The sequence below is a fragment of the Sciurus carolinensis genome, chromosome 14 (genome assembly GCF_902686445.1).
Source record: "Sciurus carolinensis chromosome 14, mSciCar1.2, whole genome shotgun sequence".
Lineage (NCBI taxonomy): Eukaryota > Metazoa > Chordata > Mammalia > Rodentia > Sciuridae > Sciurus > Sciurus carolinensis.
The window spans coordinates 72,901,132-72,918,951 of NC_062226.1; the positions used below are offsets into that span (position 1 = coordinate 72,901,132).

A 17,820-nucleotide genomic window follows, 5' to 3' on the forward strand; every position below is an offset into this window, starting at 1 on the left:
CTTGTAGTTGACATTTGTTAAAGATTCCAGCCATAACAAGAAAAGGAGGAGAGAATCAAATATTATTTCTTTATTTGTAGGAAAAGCTTATGTTCTAAGTATGTTGAACAAAAGAAGCATTTTGAGTATTTCTAGCATGTATACTTTTCTACATGTTTTACTTTTCTCTCATAGTAGAGGCATACCTCAATTTAGGCCTTTTAATTAAAATTATATGTATAAAAATATGTATTCAACGTATATATGTATATCAGACATTTTTAAATAGTAGAGTAATATTTCACTTGATGGAGAATGGGCTGATTTTTTGGTTACAAAACCTTTAAAATGCTGAAAACGTTTGCCGGGCACTGTGGCACATGCCTGTAATCCTAGTGACTCATGAGGCCGAGGCAGAAGGATCACAATTTCAAGTCCAGCCTAGACAACTTATTGAGACCCTCTCTCAAAGTAAAATAAAAAGGACAGGGGATGTAGCTCAGTGGTAAAGGGCCTTGGATTCAATCTCTAGTACAGCCAAAAAAAAAAAAAAAAAAAAAATTCATGATAACTAATTTCCGATTAGCAATGTTGTACAACTATAGTTTCCTAAAAAAAAGGTAAACCAATAGTAAGTTTGATTTTATGTTTTTCCTCAAGTGACAGTAAAACCAATTTTTACTAGTAGAACTCACTTCAAAAGCATTTCTGGACTATTTATATGACTAGTTCATTTCCTGAAATAATGAGATACACAAAAAAGTGACTGAGAATAGATGTTCAAGTTGTTATTTATTGTCACATTTTTAAAAAGAATTTATAGGTTCAAAAGTTTTACATGAGTAAAATTTAATATTGATATCCTGGATCATATTGAAGTGTTTTATTTGTACTAAATGTTAATAATAAGTTGATCACAGCAAGACTTATTTTAAATTCCCTTTTTGAAAAAAAAAATGGCAATGTCTTCGGTTCTTTTAAAAAATCTTAACTGCCAGAATCAAAAAGCAAAACAGTTTTTACAGACAATATTAAGAAACATTTATTTCAATATCCACATAATTATGTGCACTCACTCAATTTTGGTCATTTTTTATTACAATACTCTTTTATTGCAAATGGATTTGGGACATTTTATCTATTTTTTATTTTTGGTGGTACTCAGGATTAAACTCAGGGGCGCTCTACCGCCAAGCTACATCCCCAGTCTTTTTTGTATTATTTTGAGACAGTGTCTTGCTAAAGTGCCCAGGCTGCCCTTGACTTGGGATCCTCTTGCCTCAGCCTCCAGACTAACTGGGATCACAGGCCTGGGCCACCACACCCAGCAGGACAACTATTTTTTACTATGAATTTTTATAGCTGATAAAAAGTCCTTTGATTTTCTTATGCTATTAAAATGGGACCAGAACTTGTTTTATATAAATATAATGTATGAGAATCTGCAAGCTCATTAGAAGTTTGCTGGTATTTAAAACCTAATATATTTTAAAAATATACTTTCCCAGGTGTGGTGGTGCATACCTGTAATCCCAGCAGCTCCAGAAGCTGAGGCTGGAGGATCAAGAATTCAAAGCCAGCCTCAGCAAAAAGCAAGGTGCTAAGCAACTGTCTCTAAATAAAATACAGAGTTGAACTGGGAATGTGGCTCAGTGATCAAGTACCCCTGAGTTCGATCCCTGGTACCCCCCCAAAAAATAAAAATAAAAAATATACTTTGTCAGAAATTGGAAATAAACAGTCAAATAGGGAATAGGTTCAAGAAATGCTCGTACTACTCTGACAAAATATACTATCAACAAAAACATACTTTAAAAGTACATAAACATGGAAAAATTAGTGAAACTTTTTTACAGTGTGAATGTTTATTTGTAAAGGCTCATATTATTTTAAATCTATAAAATTGGTCAATAAAAATGGTATTGGGGATGGAACTCAGCATTGCAAAAGCTAAGCTAGTGATCTGCCTTTACTGTCTCGAGGTACTGGGTTCTTTGTTCAGCAAAGAATTGAGGCCACAGAGCTGAGAATCCAGTGGGGGAGTTTTAGCCTGTTCTCTTTATGGTCTCTGGAATTTCCTCCTTTCCTTATCTCTTCCCCTGTCCATGTGCTCCTCACTATTATTGATTGGTGCCCCCTGTGTCCACGTGTCTGTTTTAGTTTTTTATTGGATCCCCCACTTAGGAGCATGAGTATGGAAGTGTCTGTCTGGAACCCCAGCTTGTCTCCACTAGCACTTCCTTCAGCCAGGAAGTTGACTAATCAGAAGATCTTCTCCATGCTTCTTTGTCCTGGCCCTGCTTCTGACCTCTTCACTCCACATCTTGCCCTAGTCAGCCTTTCTACATCTCCCTCACTACGCCTCAACTCTATCTCCAGCCCTATTTTATTTTCTTATTTTGAGACAGGATCTTGCTAAGTTGCTCAGGCCTTGAATTTGTGATTCACCTGCCTCAACCTTGCAAGTTGCTAGGATTATAGGCATGTGCCACCATTCCTACCAAAAGTTCTCATGAGAAAAATCATAGAACATTATATGCCATTGTTAATAAACAATAACAATTTTTTATAGGAAAAAAAACTAGCAGGAAAGAGAACAAATTTTGTAGACTATTAGAATATAAAAGAGATTTTAAAAATATTTTTGAGTTGTAGATGGACAGAATATCTTTATTTATTTTTATGTGGTGCTAAGGATCAAACCCAGGGCCTCACATTTGCTAGGCAAGCACTCTACCACTGAGCTATAACCCCAGCCCATAAAAGAGGTTTCCTTGTGAAGTTTGAACATTGTTCTCTCTTCTGTCCCATTCATATTTATCTATATATAAAAGTTTTCAGTAGTAAGATCAAATGAAGGACTTGTTAGACTATGAGAAATTGAACTTCATTAGTGTCCATCTTTTTTTATGTGGTTTTGTATGTGACCGAAACATACTGTACTCATAAACATTTAACAATATGGATTTGGGGACTAGGTATATAACTTGGTGATAGAGTTCTTGTCTAATGTATGGGGAGACCCTAGGTTCAATTCCCACAATTGTAAAAAATAAATAAATAAATGTTAAAAGAAAACTATGGATTTGTGCTAATTCTTTACAAGATATTGGAAAATGTTTGTATCCTTCTAAGATATATAAAATCTATTTTAAGACCTTTTAATTCTGGCATGTGAATTCTCTAGTAACTCAAGCTAGACACCCAAATAGGTAAAGACATTATTAGGGGGGGAAAACCCTTAAATAACTGTAGGCCCTTATCCCACATGATTATAGATACAGATATTTTCACAAATTATTAGCATATTGATCTCATCAATAAATAAAAAGGCCAGTATGTCACTACAAAGTGGGGTTTATCCCAGGAATGTGATGTTGGTGGATTGGAAGATTGAATGAACATACCAGTTCTCCCCAATATTAATTGGTAGTTTCAATATAATCCTAATCAAAATAATAGCAGACAACTTTGTTGAAGTCAATAAATTCTAACATTTATACAGAAAATCAAAGAAATTAGAAGAACTGAACAATTTTGACATAGAACAGGGTACTGATATCAGGACTTAATATAAAACTACACTAAGAGAGGTCTTGGTGAAAGAGTAGACACATAGATTAATGTGACAATATTGAGTCCAGAAATCCAAGAGGAATAAAAACATCAATTTAAAAACTTATATGCAAATATTTATTAGCACCCCAAACTACAAACAACTCAAAATGTCCTTTAATTGATGAATGAATGAACTCTGTAGTATACCCATATACTGAAAAACCAATCATCAATAAAAAGGAATAAATTCCTCAAATAGTTGTTTACTTTATCAGTCCATTTATATTACATTCTGGAAAAGCAAAACTATAGGAACAGATTAAATATTAGTGTTGCCTGGGGGAGAATGTTTCATAGAGGGGACTAATAACCAAGGGGCATAAGGGAACATTTTGGAATGATGGAACTGTTTATTTTGATTTTCAGATTCCCAGAACTGAATACCTAAAATGGGTGAATTTTACTCTCTATATATGATGCGTCAAAACTGGTTTAAGTTGACAATATATTTCTTTTTAATTAATGTAGGAAGAATTAGAGTCAGCATTCTGCATCCCTTAGTAGAATGATTGATTCAGGCAAGGGTCATAGATGTTTGCTAAAATCATGAGGTGAAATAACATTGTGGGGAAAGTATATTAACATGACCCCATAGATTATTACTGATCTTTATAATTGAGATGTAGGTCACCACTTTCATCCAGTGATCAGTCATATCTAGCACTGTTGCCAGGTGCCATGGCACACACCTGTAATCCCAATAACATGGGAGGCTAATGCAGGAGGGTCCCAAGTTCAAGGCTATTCTTAGCAACTTAGTGAGACCCTGTCTCAAAATAAAAAGGGCTGGAATGTAGCTCAGTGGTAAAGCATCCCTGGGTTCAATGCCCAGTACAAAAAAAAAAAAAAAACCTAGGACTGTTGACTAGGTGAGAACTAGACATTCCTAGACATTCTATGCCTCCTTACTTGGAATAATATAAAATAGCAGCAGCAACATGTATGAATTGTTCTGATTAAAATATATTTAACCCAGATGTAATCACAACCTTAAACCTAACTTCCACTTTACAGAAAATATAGAAGGTAAAGCAATGAGTTTAATTCAAATATGAGAAAACAGACAAATCTGGAATGCTAGATACTCTCTAAGACAATTTGCCTGGTATTTTCAAAAACATCTTTGTAATAAAGGATAAAAGCAGGTGGATCAAAAGAGACATAAGAGCTAAATACTGATTTGATCCTGGATTTGGTGCTAGAGAGTGAGGGAGGACAGGCAGGTAGGGGGACAGCTATGAAAAATATGGGAAGAGTCAAGGAAATTTCAGCATAGAATGGATACACTGATTGACACTAGGGAGTTATTTTTCCTGTTTCTTTAGTGTGGTAACAGTTATGGTTCAACAGGAGAAAGTAATGCTTTCATGTCCCTGACTTAAAAAGAGTACATGCACATAAAAAGCAAATATGTAAAATGTTAATGACTGTTTCTTGGTAGTGTTATATGACTAATATTAATATTATTGTTTAAATTTTTCTGCAAATTTGATACTTTTCATAATAGAAGGGAATATTCTTAGAACTTAATTAAGAGAAATAGTGTTTATTGAAGATGACCTCATGATATACAGTGAATTCTATAGATTCTACAACCATCAGTAATGTTTTTACCATGCTGTGTCTGAGTACCATAACACAAGTTCCATTGAGAACCAGGATAGAAAACAGTTCTGTTAAATGATTTGTATTATAAGGATGTTTTAGATAGCTTTGCTTATTGTATCACATGATGTCCTTTTGGGGAAGATGAAATTCTGGGTTGTAATAACAGGAATAGTTAAGCTGCTTCTGAGAACCTGGATATTTGGCTTGTTACAGACATTGAATTCTGTTTTTCTGGCTGCTAGAAAGGTCTGACCTCACTTGTAGCCCATCTCTAGCAAGTGATCTTCCTAGCTGTGCCTCTAACTGCTTCCAGCTTTTCTCTACTTCCCTTAGTTTTTGCCTCATTCTGATTCTCTTATCTGTTTTTTTGTTATATTTACTTTATAAGATTTACATCTAACAGTTTTCTAGCCATATTAAAAGGATTTAAAATAAAAGTTTATGATTTGAAAGTCACAACCTAAAAGACAGATTGTCACATTATCATTAGTCCTATAAGTTCCTGCTTCCAAATGCAGTGCTCCTTTGTCCTTTAGTCAATTTTAAAATGAGAGAATGTTTCTAGAAAATTAAAACCATATACTTTTAAATATAATTAAGATATAAACGTTTTTATTTTTCAGAATAACTTTGCTATTGCTATATTACAGTACAATTCCTTATTTTATTTGGAGGAGTAATTCAGGACAAAGAACAAGGCCAGTCCATGGAAATGAATATTTAGCAGCAGTTGGAATTAGCATTTTCCTTTGAGAATTTCATTTTTTTTTTCAATCAAGGGAAGTAAAATATGCCATTTGCAGTCTCTTTACCTTTAACATTTCTGAAAGAATTGTAATGTAAAATGACTTCAGTTGCTTTTGAATGGTATTCAAGTTCCTTCCCTCCTACAATAGTATCTTCCGTTTGTTAAATGAGTATCTTCCATTTGTTAAATGTTTTGTTTACGTTTTATCAAATACTTTTCAGCATCAGTGCCATTGATCACATATTTACAATTTGTTCTTGCTACTTTTCAGGGACTGGAAGTCCTACCCCATTTTTGTTTGGCATTGCTGTGTTATATTATTGTGCAGCAACAGAAGGCTAATGACAGGGGATAACACTACTTCCTCAAAAATGTGTAAGTTAATGGCTAAGACAATTTTTAGACATTATGTATCTGTTAGGTAGGTCTTTAAATTTATTTGACTTTTTAAAAAGTATTCACTCAGTGAAATTTTTCACGGTTCGTTTGTTTGGTATGGGGAAATTGAACTCAGGGCCACTTTACCACTGAGCTACATCTCCCAGCCCTTTTTATTTTTTATTTTGAAACGGGGTCTCCCTAAATTGCCCAGATTGGCCTGTAATTTGATCCTCCTGTCTCAGCATCTTGAGTTGCTGGAATTACAGGCATAAGCCACCATGCCCAGCTTTAAAAGCTTTTGCATTTGCAAAACTAAGTTTTCATTTTATATCTGGGCATACTTAAGTCTGATATTAATAACCTGTGATCTTCCATCATGAGCAGTGTACTAAAATTAATTGCCAAAAGAGGGTTATTGTCGCTTGCGTCCTGCACAATGAGGGATCAGTTAACCGCACAGAGGTGTGAGCCGGCTGAGAAAAATATGAAATATAGTTAATAAGAAATAAAAGACAAAAGACACAGAAAAACAGTTTCACAGCGGAGGACCTGGTGGGAGAATTGGACCTGATGGGTCCCCTCTCTAACAAAGAGTGAGGCTCTGCTTGCTTTATTTATAGGGGAGCCCATCAAAGGGATTCATTGTGAGGAAGGGTTCTTCAAGGCAAACAAGAAGCCAGAGGCTGTGGGGAAGTTGGCCTCATTGGAAGCCTTATCACTTGCGGAATAATTCCTCCTCCAGGCTGCTGGCTCCTCAAGGCTATATGGACGCACTGGTATCTCTTTCTACCTCCTGGGAGTTGCATTTGAATCTAGGACTGTCTGAACCAATAAATTCTGTGATATCACAGAATTCTCTTTGAGCAGAAGTTGCCTCGGCAACCGAGTGGTCTCAGATTGGTGAGATGAGCCCCAGAGTTCTCTGAGGAGCACAGCTCCGCTTAGAGATGGCTCAGACAAGCTCACAGATCATCCGAGGTTTTCAACAGGTCAGTTGTTCACTTAGGTGTTAGTGAGGTGACTGGCATCTCTTTTGCTCCAGGTAGAACAATTTCTAGAATCAGGATTTAGCTGTCTTTACTCAACATCTTTGGAATTCACTTCTGGTTTGCCAAAATATAGTAAAACAAGGTGTACATCTTTCTTTCTGCATTTTACTTTTAAGTGACAATATATTCATTCTTATCCTTACCCTCATCCCTCATTTGTTTTTCTTCTTTTATTTCTTTGTGTGTGCATGTGGTGCTGGGTATGGAAGTCTGTGCCTCACACTCCCTAGGCAAGTGCTCTGTCACAGAGATACATCCCTAGTCCTCCCTCCTTCATTTCTTGACACATAAACATCAACTTTAATTTTGTAGTAGGGCCAGTTGGTCATGTGAATGCTGTACAACATCTCCGTTTATACGGCAGCACACATCACTCTCAGGACAAATTCCCACAAAGACCTGTTTTGTTCTGTCAGTCCACCCTAAAGAAACCAGTTTTCAAACTATGCACAGCTTTGTAAATCAAGATGAACTGGTTAAAATTGGATGCAGAAGCAAACAAGAAGCCAAATAATACTTCCTGGTTAACTTGCTAGTTTAACAAGCTGAGAGTGCTAGGAGTAGTAAAATCGCAAGTAATAAAATGTTAAGCATTCTAAGAATATTCCAGTTAGAAAGTTTATATCATATTCATATTGTAATCATAGCTCAAGGTCATTAACTTGTTCCTATTATTATTAGAGTTAAGAAAATACAAGTAATGCTTTTAGTAAGGTATTCTAAGCAACAGAAGGCAGTGAGAACAAATGATGAAATGTGAACTTTAGTTCTGCATATTTCTTAATCAGCTTTGTATGTGATCACTGAGGACCAAGATTGGGAGGAAGAGGAGATTGACCTGTGGGCATGGATAACCTTCTTTCTGGCACTTGTGTACCAGTTAGGAGCCAAAATAGTGAGATACAGAACCGACTTTCCTGGGAACTCTACCTGTTAGGAGGAAAGGGATATACCCATACATAATTCATAGTAAAAATATGTTTTTCACCAGAGTTAAACATAATATATTCACAGCTTAATTTATGGATTTTGAAAATACCCTTGAAATATTTTCTCTTTGAATAAATGTTTTGTCAAATTATTTTTGCCATCTTGTTCAGAGCTTTCAGGAATATCAAGCACTTCTCCAAAGTTGTTTTCCTTCAGATGATCTAGTCTAAACACTGTGCTTTTAACTCTATCAAATAGCCTTCCAGAGAATTGGCATTTTGTGGTGTGTTTTTCTCCCCTTGAGAAATGTTTAAAAAAGAACAAAGGGAGAAAAAAGAAAAGAATTAAAATGTCCTCTATTCATCAGTTCAGTCATAGGCAAAGACCAACCTTCCTCAGCCAAAGAAATCAGAAAATTCTCGGAGTACTTTGAAAATATATAGTCTAGGTCCTGAATCAAATGAATATTTTATACTATACCAAACTATTACACAGACCTTATGAAACATTTAAAATTTTACTGTCACAACATATTTTGAGAAGGAAATCATAATTAAAACTATTTTATTCCCTCATAAAGACCTTTTCTCACCAAGCTATTCACATGTACAATTTTTTCCCCCCTATTTTGGTAAAGCCAGGTTACCAAGAGGAATTTTTTTTTTTTTTTTTTGGTGGTACTGGAGATTGAACCCATAGGCACTTAACCACTGAGCCACATCCCCAACTCTTTTTTATATTTATTTAGAGACAGGGTCTTGCTGCGTTGCTTAGGTCTTGCTAAGTTGTTGCAACTGGCTTTGAATTCTCAATCCTCCTGCCTCAGTCTCCCAAACCAGGGATTACAGGTATGCACCACCACACCCAGGCTCTAGAAAAAATGAAAACATTTTTCCTTATGTGAGAATGCAAAAGGGTTGAGTAATGAAATGCCTCTTGTTTCCAACCTTCTTCTCCCTGACACTTTTAAACTTCATTTTCTCAGGCTGGAGGTGTAGCTAGGCAATAGAAGCTTGCCCAGCATGCCCTGGGTTGGAACTCTACAGCCTTAAAAAAAAAAAGATAATTCAGGACTAATTCCTCAATTTGATTCCAACTTTCCAACTTATTGGTAATACTTGAATTGTTGAAACAATATGAAATAGGTTTTCTTTTTTATTGCATTTTTATTGAGGTATAATTAACATGCAGTAAAAATACATGTGTCTTAACTGTATAGTATGAATTTTGACCCTTCAGGATATGATATATATCTGGTCAATGGGAATACTTTCTCCAAATACACTTGTCAGAAAATTGAAAAGTTTTCTAGATGATTCTGAGCTAAACCCAGTTAAGGACAATTGCCTTTTAAAGAACCAGAGAATAATATAAAATATGTAAATTATCATAGAATATTATACAAATTAAAGTGTTTTGTTTTTTTTTTTAATATAAACTTCTCATGTGCCTTTTTGTGGGATTTGCTGTACTCACTCATGGGTGAAATTTTCAATTTGTTTTTCTGTTTGTTTTTAAGAAAATTAACCAAAAACTTCATGATGGACTATGTCAGCGCTGTAAAGAAGTTCTTGAATGGCGTGTAAAATACAACAAATATAAACCATTATCCAAACCTAAAAAATGGTGAGTTAAGTTTCTTCATTACCTTAATCAATGGCACATATATCATAGTTTGTTATTTCATTTCCTGATTTCCAAAATTGTGTGCAAATAAATATCAAGGTCAATTTTTTTAAAAAATCACATTCTCTCTCATAGCATTTTGTCTTACATGCATGTTGAATCTTGTTTGTGAAGATGGGAAAAAGTAGATTAATTGATTCATCATTCCCTGATTCATTCTTTCATAAATAAATAATGTGCCTTGTTGATAAAAAATGAGTTAGGGCAGAGAAGATGTTTATATTGCAAGAAGTCTCCCACTGATGAAATAACAATATTTAGATTATCTTTACAGATTCTTAATAGGAATCCAATCTTTTAATTCAAACCATAAAATTTTTGAAATTGCTTTCAATGTAGAAATTAGTATATTCTTTTTACATTATAACTTCAATTTGGTAATCTATATAGTAGCTATTAAGAACATTTGCTCGTTATTTCTTTCTTTCTTTCTTTTTTTTGTATTAGGAATTGAATTCAGGAGTACTTTATCACTTAGCCTTTTTTTAGTTTGTGACAGTGTCTTGCTAAGTTGCTGAGGCTGACCTTGAACTTGCGATCCTTCTTGCCTCAGCCTCTTGTGTGCTACTGCACTAGGTGGTATTCTCACTTTATGAGAGAAAATTTTACTTAAAGTTTGGAAGGTCTGTCTAAATATATGTAATATAGCTGTTAGTGTTTATTTTTGTTGAAAAATGTCAGCATTTCTGTGAATCTAAAACTCAAGATATGGAGTAATCTGTTTACTTGGGAATATTTGATAGCTTTAAATGTCTTAATTTGAGTGATTTATTTTGCCTAAGATGCTTTTTTTTTTGCGGTACTGGGGATTGTACCCAGGGTCTTGTGCTTGCAAGGCAAGCACTCTACCAACTGAGCTATGTCCCCAGCCCAAGATGCTTTTTTTTTAAATTTTTTTATTTTTTCTGTCAAATTCATTAAATTAAGAAAGAATTATACTTTCTATGTAGCAGATACTAAAACATCTGAAATGCTTTCAACTTTTAAATACACCAAACATCATATAATACCAAAAAAATGCAAATTTTATCATGCTGCTAATTTACCTCCAAGTTTGTTTAGCACATTGGAGATATATATCTTTTATCCCAGTAGCTCCAGAGGCTAAGATTGAATCCCAAGTTTGAGACAAGCCTCAGCAACTTAGTGAGGTCCTAAGTGACTTGGTGATACCCTGTTTCAAAATAAAATTTTTTTAAAAGAAAGGGCTGTGGAATGGGGCTCAGTGGTAAAGCACCTCTGTGTTCAATCCCCAGTACCAAAAGAAAGAAAGAAATATCTTTACTCTAAAAACAAATGTGGGAGACCCTGGGTTCAATTCCCAGCACAAAAAAAAAAAAAAAAAAAAAAAAAGCAATGTGTACAGGATGCTTCTTTTTAGTCTGGAAAGTTACAAATGTTGTTTTTCCCCCAATACTACTCTTTCAGACCAGAATTTTTAGTTTTATTTCTGGTATAGTTGATCCCCCCCTTTTAAAAAGTTTTGCAAGTATCTCACTTCTGTCTTTTGGTGTTTTCTTCCTGTTTTTCAGCATTCCCTTCCAGAACAAAACACCTTTTAAACAAGTCTGATGAGTTTTATTCTCACTGGCCCAAATTAGCAGTAGGGAAATTTAGAAATAGGGAAAGTGTAGGCAGTGTCCAATTTTAGATTTTCATGAATGAATTGTGTTCTCTGGATAGCAATTAGATACTAGTTGTGTAATAAAATCATGTACTTTTAGTTAGTAGGCCTAATACAAGATTTGTAGCTGAGTATTTTCTACAACGCATTCTTTCCATAAGGATAAGTTTTCATCAATCTCCATTTTCTCTTTCTAGCAATTTTTCCTAAAAGAATTTTAAGTATAGGTAATAAATACTTGCATGTTCATAGGATTTTGATAGATTAATGCTGTGTAAGAAAGAAGTCATTTAAGAACATTTGTGCCTCAACAGTTGTTTGTTATTCTAATCTCCCATCCTTAATATCTGCTGTATCCTAGAGGTTTATCTTCATTATGAATGTGATAATGTATGAAAAATCATTGTAAGCTCGGCGGGTCTTGGCGGCGGGACCAAATGTAAGCTTGGCAGGCTTGGCAGGCTGGGCAGGCTTGGTGGGCTTGGTGGGCTTGGCGGACTCGGTGGGCACAGTTAGTGGCCAAATAAAATGGGACAGAAAGTGACCAGAGCAAGCTTTATTGGAATTTGGCTCTTGGGTGAAATTCCCAGACCCCCAGGGTATAGGGATCCAGAGAAAATCGCACGTGACCCTGGCTGCCCAGGGTTTTTATAGACTGGGATGGGAGGGAGTCCTATTGGGTGGGTGTGAAGGGTCAGTGAAACTTTCCATCCACCTTGCTGCGAACTTTCTGGTCACCTTTTGGCAGGCTGGTCTTTGTTCCAGCTGCTCAGCTTCTTTGTTCCAGCTGCTCAACTTTGCCCCCTACAGTCGCCTAATTTCTGACCTAACAATCATATCAGTTATTAATTTTCCAGAGGCTATGACTTGCTATAGAATTTCCATACTGATTTATGCAGCTCTTAGATTTTCCCTGCTTTTCTGTATTACTTATTATATTAATATTTTCATGGCCAGTGCTCATTGTAGTGGTACATGCCTGTAATCCCAGCCACTTGGGAGGCTGGGGAAGGAGAATAGAGGGTTTAAAGCCAACCTCAAGCAACTTAGCAAGGCACTGAGCAACTCGGTGAGACCCTGTCTCTAAATAAAATACAAAAAAGGACTGGGGATATGGCTCCATAGTTAAGCACCCCTGCGTTCAATCCAGGTACCAAAAAAACTTTTTTTTCATGGCCAGAAAAATTTGTATACTTCAAATTCTAGCAGAACAAATATTTATTTGGACAAACACAAAGATTCAGTTAAAACAAAAAGAAAAGAAAAGCAGTCTTAGTAGCCAGTTTTTTAAGTCACACATCACTTAATGACAGAGATGGCTACCATCATAGTCCATCTTATATGTGGTTCATCATTGCCTAAAAATATCATTACGTATTACATAACTATATTTAGTTTTCCAGAAAATTTATAACACAGCAGTCTTTGAAAATGATTGAATGTGAACACATTAATTCAGAGATCTACAACTTTGTTCTGACTCAAAGCTGTTGAAGTCCTTGGACTCAGGGGAGTTTGTGGTGATATTTCCACTAGCCATTGTACAGTGATTCAGAGGTCTTTAAGGGACCATTGTGTCAAGGAGTTAAGGGCTAAAAAGGACCTCAAGAGCTACTATTCTACATTACATTGAGGTAGATGTAGTCAACCATACTTCAGCTCACAATAAAGCAAAATGAGGGTAATATTGTACAAATGCCAAAATACAGATAACAAGATGTTAAAGCCTAAAGGAAGATCTCTAGGAGTAAAGAAGTCTAAGCTAATGCAAAACAGGCCTTAGTTTATGAAACTAAGACACTATTAGTCAAAACAGGATTTTATAAAGGAAGAAAAAGTTATTTTTCTTTTATCCTTCTAGGATCTTAGTTGAGGCTCTAACAAAAAGAATAACAAGAGAAAAGGACACTTATTTAATATGAGCTTTATGTGACATGATTTACACAGTTTTTGGCACTCTTGGGGATTGAATTTAGGGCCTCCTATGTGCTAGGCAAATGCTCTACCCCTGAGCTACACCCTACTCAAGTTTTATGTGACATGGGAACCTTCATAAAAAAATAAAGACTTGAAGAAATGGTTAAGCCCAAGTGCTTTGTATTAGGTTTGATGAAGAGAGGAAAGTCATGGAAAAATGTGATAAAACAAAGTAGTATACTCAGGGAAAGTTAACTAGATCTATTCATTTGTTTTCTCTGCCTTTGGAAATAATGATGCTCTTTTCCTCCAGGTATCAGGAGGGCATCTCTTAAATGAGGGTCTTAAAAGGGGAAAGTCAGAGAGGTTTTCTTATAGCTGCTATTTCTCAAATTCCTTCATCTTAAAATATTCAGTTTGCCAAGACACCATATTATAGACTAACATGTTTTGAATACTGCCGATGTGAACATGTTACTTTCCTATTGTAGGATGTCATGAATTACTGATTTTCCTGGACACATGGTACATTAAGCATATGGGAAAGCCTAGCTTTCAAACTTCAGTCCAATGACTGAAAGGATTATAGAGTGTATAATTCATCTATATCCACCTTGCTTTTTCTGTGTATTAAGACTTGCCTAACATTATAAGAAATTTGACCTATTGATAATGTTGCTGACATAACTCTTTTTGAAATTTTAAATGTTCAAGTTAGTCACCTATAATTTAAGCTTGTCCTCTGTTAGGGTTTTTTTTTTTTTTTTTTTTTTTTTTTTTTTTTTTTTTTTACGTTTACATAGGGTAATGATGTTTATTATATTTTTCCCCTCCCCCCCACCCCTCCCACCCCTCCCACCCCTCTTTTCCCTCTACACAGTCCTTCTTTCCTTCATTCTTACTGCTCTCCTTAGCCTAACTCTAAACCTAACCCTAAACCTAATGCTAGCCCGTCCCACCCCCCATTATATGTCCTCATCCGCTTATCAGCGAGATCATTCGTCCTTTAGTTTTTTGAGATTGGCTTATCTCACTTAGCATGATATTCTCCAATTTCGACCATTTGCCTACAAATGCCATAATTTTATCATTCTTCATTGCGGAGTAATATTCCATTGTATAAATATGCCACAGTTTCTTTATCCATTCATCAACTGAAGGGCATCTAGGTTGGTTCCACAATCTGGCTATGGTGAATTGAGCAGCAATGAACATTGATGTGGCTGTATCTCTGTAGTATGCTGATTTTAAGTCCTTTGGGTATAGGCCAAGGAGTGGGATAGCTGGGTCAAATGGTGTTTCCATTCCAAGCTTTCTGAGGAATCTCCACACTGCTTTCCAGAGTGGTTGCACTAATTTGCAACCCCACCAGCAATGTATGAGTGTTCCTTTTTCACCACATCCTCGCCAACACCTATTGTTGCTTGTATTCTTGATAATCGCCATTCTAATTGGGGTGAGATGAAATCTTAGGGTAGTTTTGATTTGCATTTCCCTTATTACTAGGGATGTTGAACATTTTTTCATATATCTGGTGATTACTTGTACATCTTCTTCTGTGAAGTGTCTGTTCATTTCCTTAGCCCATTTGTTGATTGGATTATTTGTATTCTTCGTGTAGAGTTTTTTGAGTTCTTTATAGATTCTGGAAATTAGCGCTCTATCTGAGGTATGGTTGGCAAAGATATTCTCCCACTCTGTAGGCCCTCTCTTCACATTTCTGATAGTTTCCTTTGCTGAGAGAAAGCTTTTAAGTTTGAATCTATCCCAGTTGTTGATTCTTGCTTTTATTTCTTGTGCTATGGGAGTCCTGTTAAGGAAATCTGATCCTGAGCCAACAAGTTGAAGATTTGGACCTACTTTTTCTTCTATAAGATGCAGGGTCTCTGGTCTGATTCCGAGGTCCTTGATCCATTTTGAGTTCAGTTTTGTGTAGGGTGAGAGATAGGGGTTTAGTTTCATTCTATTGCATATAGTTTTCCAGTTTTCCCAGCACCATTTGTTGAAGAGGCTATCTTTTCTCCATTGCATATTGTTGGAACCTTTGTCTAGTATGAGAAAATTGTATTTATTTGGGTTTGTGTCCATGTCCTCTATTCTGTACCATTGATCTACCTGTCTATTTTGGTACCAATACCATGCCGTTTTTGTTACTATTGCTTTGTAGTAGAGTTGAAGATCTGGTATTGCGATACCCCCTGCTTCGCTCTTGCTACTGAGGATTGCTTTAGCTATTCTAGGTTTTTTATTCTTCCAGATGAATTTCATAATTGCTTGCTCTATTTCTGCGAGGTACATCATTGGGATTTTAATTGGAATTGCATTGAATCTGTATAGAACTTTAGGTAGTATAGCCATTTTGACGATATTAATTCTGCCTATCCAGGAACATGGGAGATCTTTCCATCTTCTAAGGTTTTCTTTAATTTCTTTCTTTAGTGTTCTGTAGTTCTCATTGTAGAGGTCTTTCACCTCTTTTGTGAGATTGATTCCCAAGTATTTTATTTTTTTCGATGCTATTGTGAATGGGGTAGTTTTCCTAATTTCTCTTTCTGAAGATTCATCACTTATGTATAAAAATGCATTGGATTTATGAGCATTGATCTTGTAACCTGCTACTTTACTGAATTCACTTATGGGTTCTAAAAGTTTTCTGGTGGAATTTCCAGGTTCCTCTAAATATATAATCATGTCATCAGCGAACAGGGATAGTTTGAGTTCTTCTTTTCCTATTCGTATCCCTTTAAATTCTTTGGTTTGTCTGATTGCTCTGGCTAGAGTCTCAAGGACGATGTTGAATAGAAGCGGTGAAAGAGGGCATCCCTGCCTTGTTCCAGTTTTTAGGGGGAACGCTTTCAGTTTTTCACCATTTAGAATGATATTAGCCATGGGCTTAGCGTAGATGGCCTTTATAATGTTTAGGAATGTTCCCATTACCCCAATTTTTTCTAGTGTTTTGAGCATGAAGGGATGCTGTATTTTATCAAATGCTTTTTCTGCATCTATTGAAATAATCATGTGATTCTTAACTTTAAGTCTGTTGATATGGTGAATGACATTTATTGATTTCCGAATGTTGAACCAACCTTGCATCCCTGGGATAAAACCCACTTGATCGTGGTGCACTATCTTTTTAATATATATTTGTATGCGATTTGCTAAAATTTTGTTGAGAATTTTTGCATCGATGTTCATTAAGGATATTGGTCTGAAATTTTCTTTCCTTGATGTGTCTCTGTCTGGTTTAGGTATCAGGGTGATATTGGCTTCATAGAACGAGTTTGGTAGGGTTCCCTCCTCTTCTATTTCATGGAATAGTTTGAGGAGTATTGGAATGAGCTCTTCTTTAAAGGTTTTGTAGAACTCGGCTGAGAACCCATCTGGTCCTGGACTTTTCTTTGTTGGTAGGCTTTTGATGACCTCTTCTATTTCATTGCTTGAAATTGGTTTATTTAAGTTGTGTATGTCCTCCTCGTTCAGTTTAGGTAGTTCATATGTCTCTAGAAATTTGTTGATGTCTTCAAGGTTTTCTGTTTTGTTGGAGTATAGATTTTCGAAATAGCTTCTAATTATGTTTTGTATTTCACTCGTGTCTGTTGTGATGTTTCCTTGTTCATTCCGAATTTTAGTAATTTGAGTTTTCTCCCTCTTTCTCTTTGTTAGTGTGGCTAAGGGTTTATCAATTTTATTTATTTTTTCAAAGAACCAACTATTTATTTTATTAATTTTTCCGATTGTTTCTTTTGTTTCGATTTCGTTGATTTCGGCTCTGATTTTAACTATTTCCTGTCTTCTACTACTTTTGGTATTGGTCTGCTCTTCTTTTTCTAGTGCTTTGAGCTGTAGTGTTAACTCGTTTATTTGTTGATTTCTACTTCTTTTTTTGAATGCACCCCATGAAATAAATCTTCCTCTAAGTACTGCTTTCATAGTGTCCCAGAGATTTTGATATGATGTGTCTTTGTTCTCGTTTACTTCTAAGAATTTTTTCTCTGTTAGGGTTTGTATAAGAAGTTTATAGATGCTTCTGATGGGATTACATCCTGATGAACCCATCGTATAAGCTGAAAATATCATGTTAAAAATGTGTTTAGGAGTTAGAATGTAGCTCAGTGGTAGCACGCTTGCTAGCAAGTACATGTCTCAGTTTGATCCCTAGAATCACACATGCAAAACAGCGTATGTTTAGGATATCTAACCTTTCAAACATCATATCTTAGCTTTACCTATCTTAAGCATGTTCAGCATACTTGGTCTACAGCTGGGCAAGAAGTATTCAA

The 17,820-nt window shown here is 35.6% G+C and overlaps 1 protein-coding gene across 2 annotated transcripts in view; it reads left to right on the forward strand.

Moving 5' to 3' along the window:
* C14H9orf85 (chromosome 14 C9orf85 homolog) overlaps window positions 1–17,820 on the forward strand; it is a 65,261-nt gene that overhangs the window by 26,432 nt on the left and 21,009 nt on the right. The window contains exons 2-3 of one of the 2 annotated variants that reach the window (XM_047523813.1): window positions 9,833–9,939; window positions 11,532–12,222. In XM_047523813.1, the coding sequence (XP_047379769.1) occupies window positions 9,833–9,939; window positions 11,532–11,571 (147 nt within the window). In that variant the 3' untranslated portion in view covers window positions 11,572–12,222. Of the gene's footprint in view, window positions 1–9,832; window positions 9,940–11,531; window positions 12,223–17,820 lie in introns of those variants that run through there. The other variant, XM_047523812.1, reaches the window with a different exon arrangement.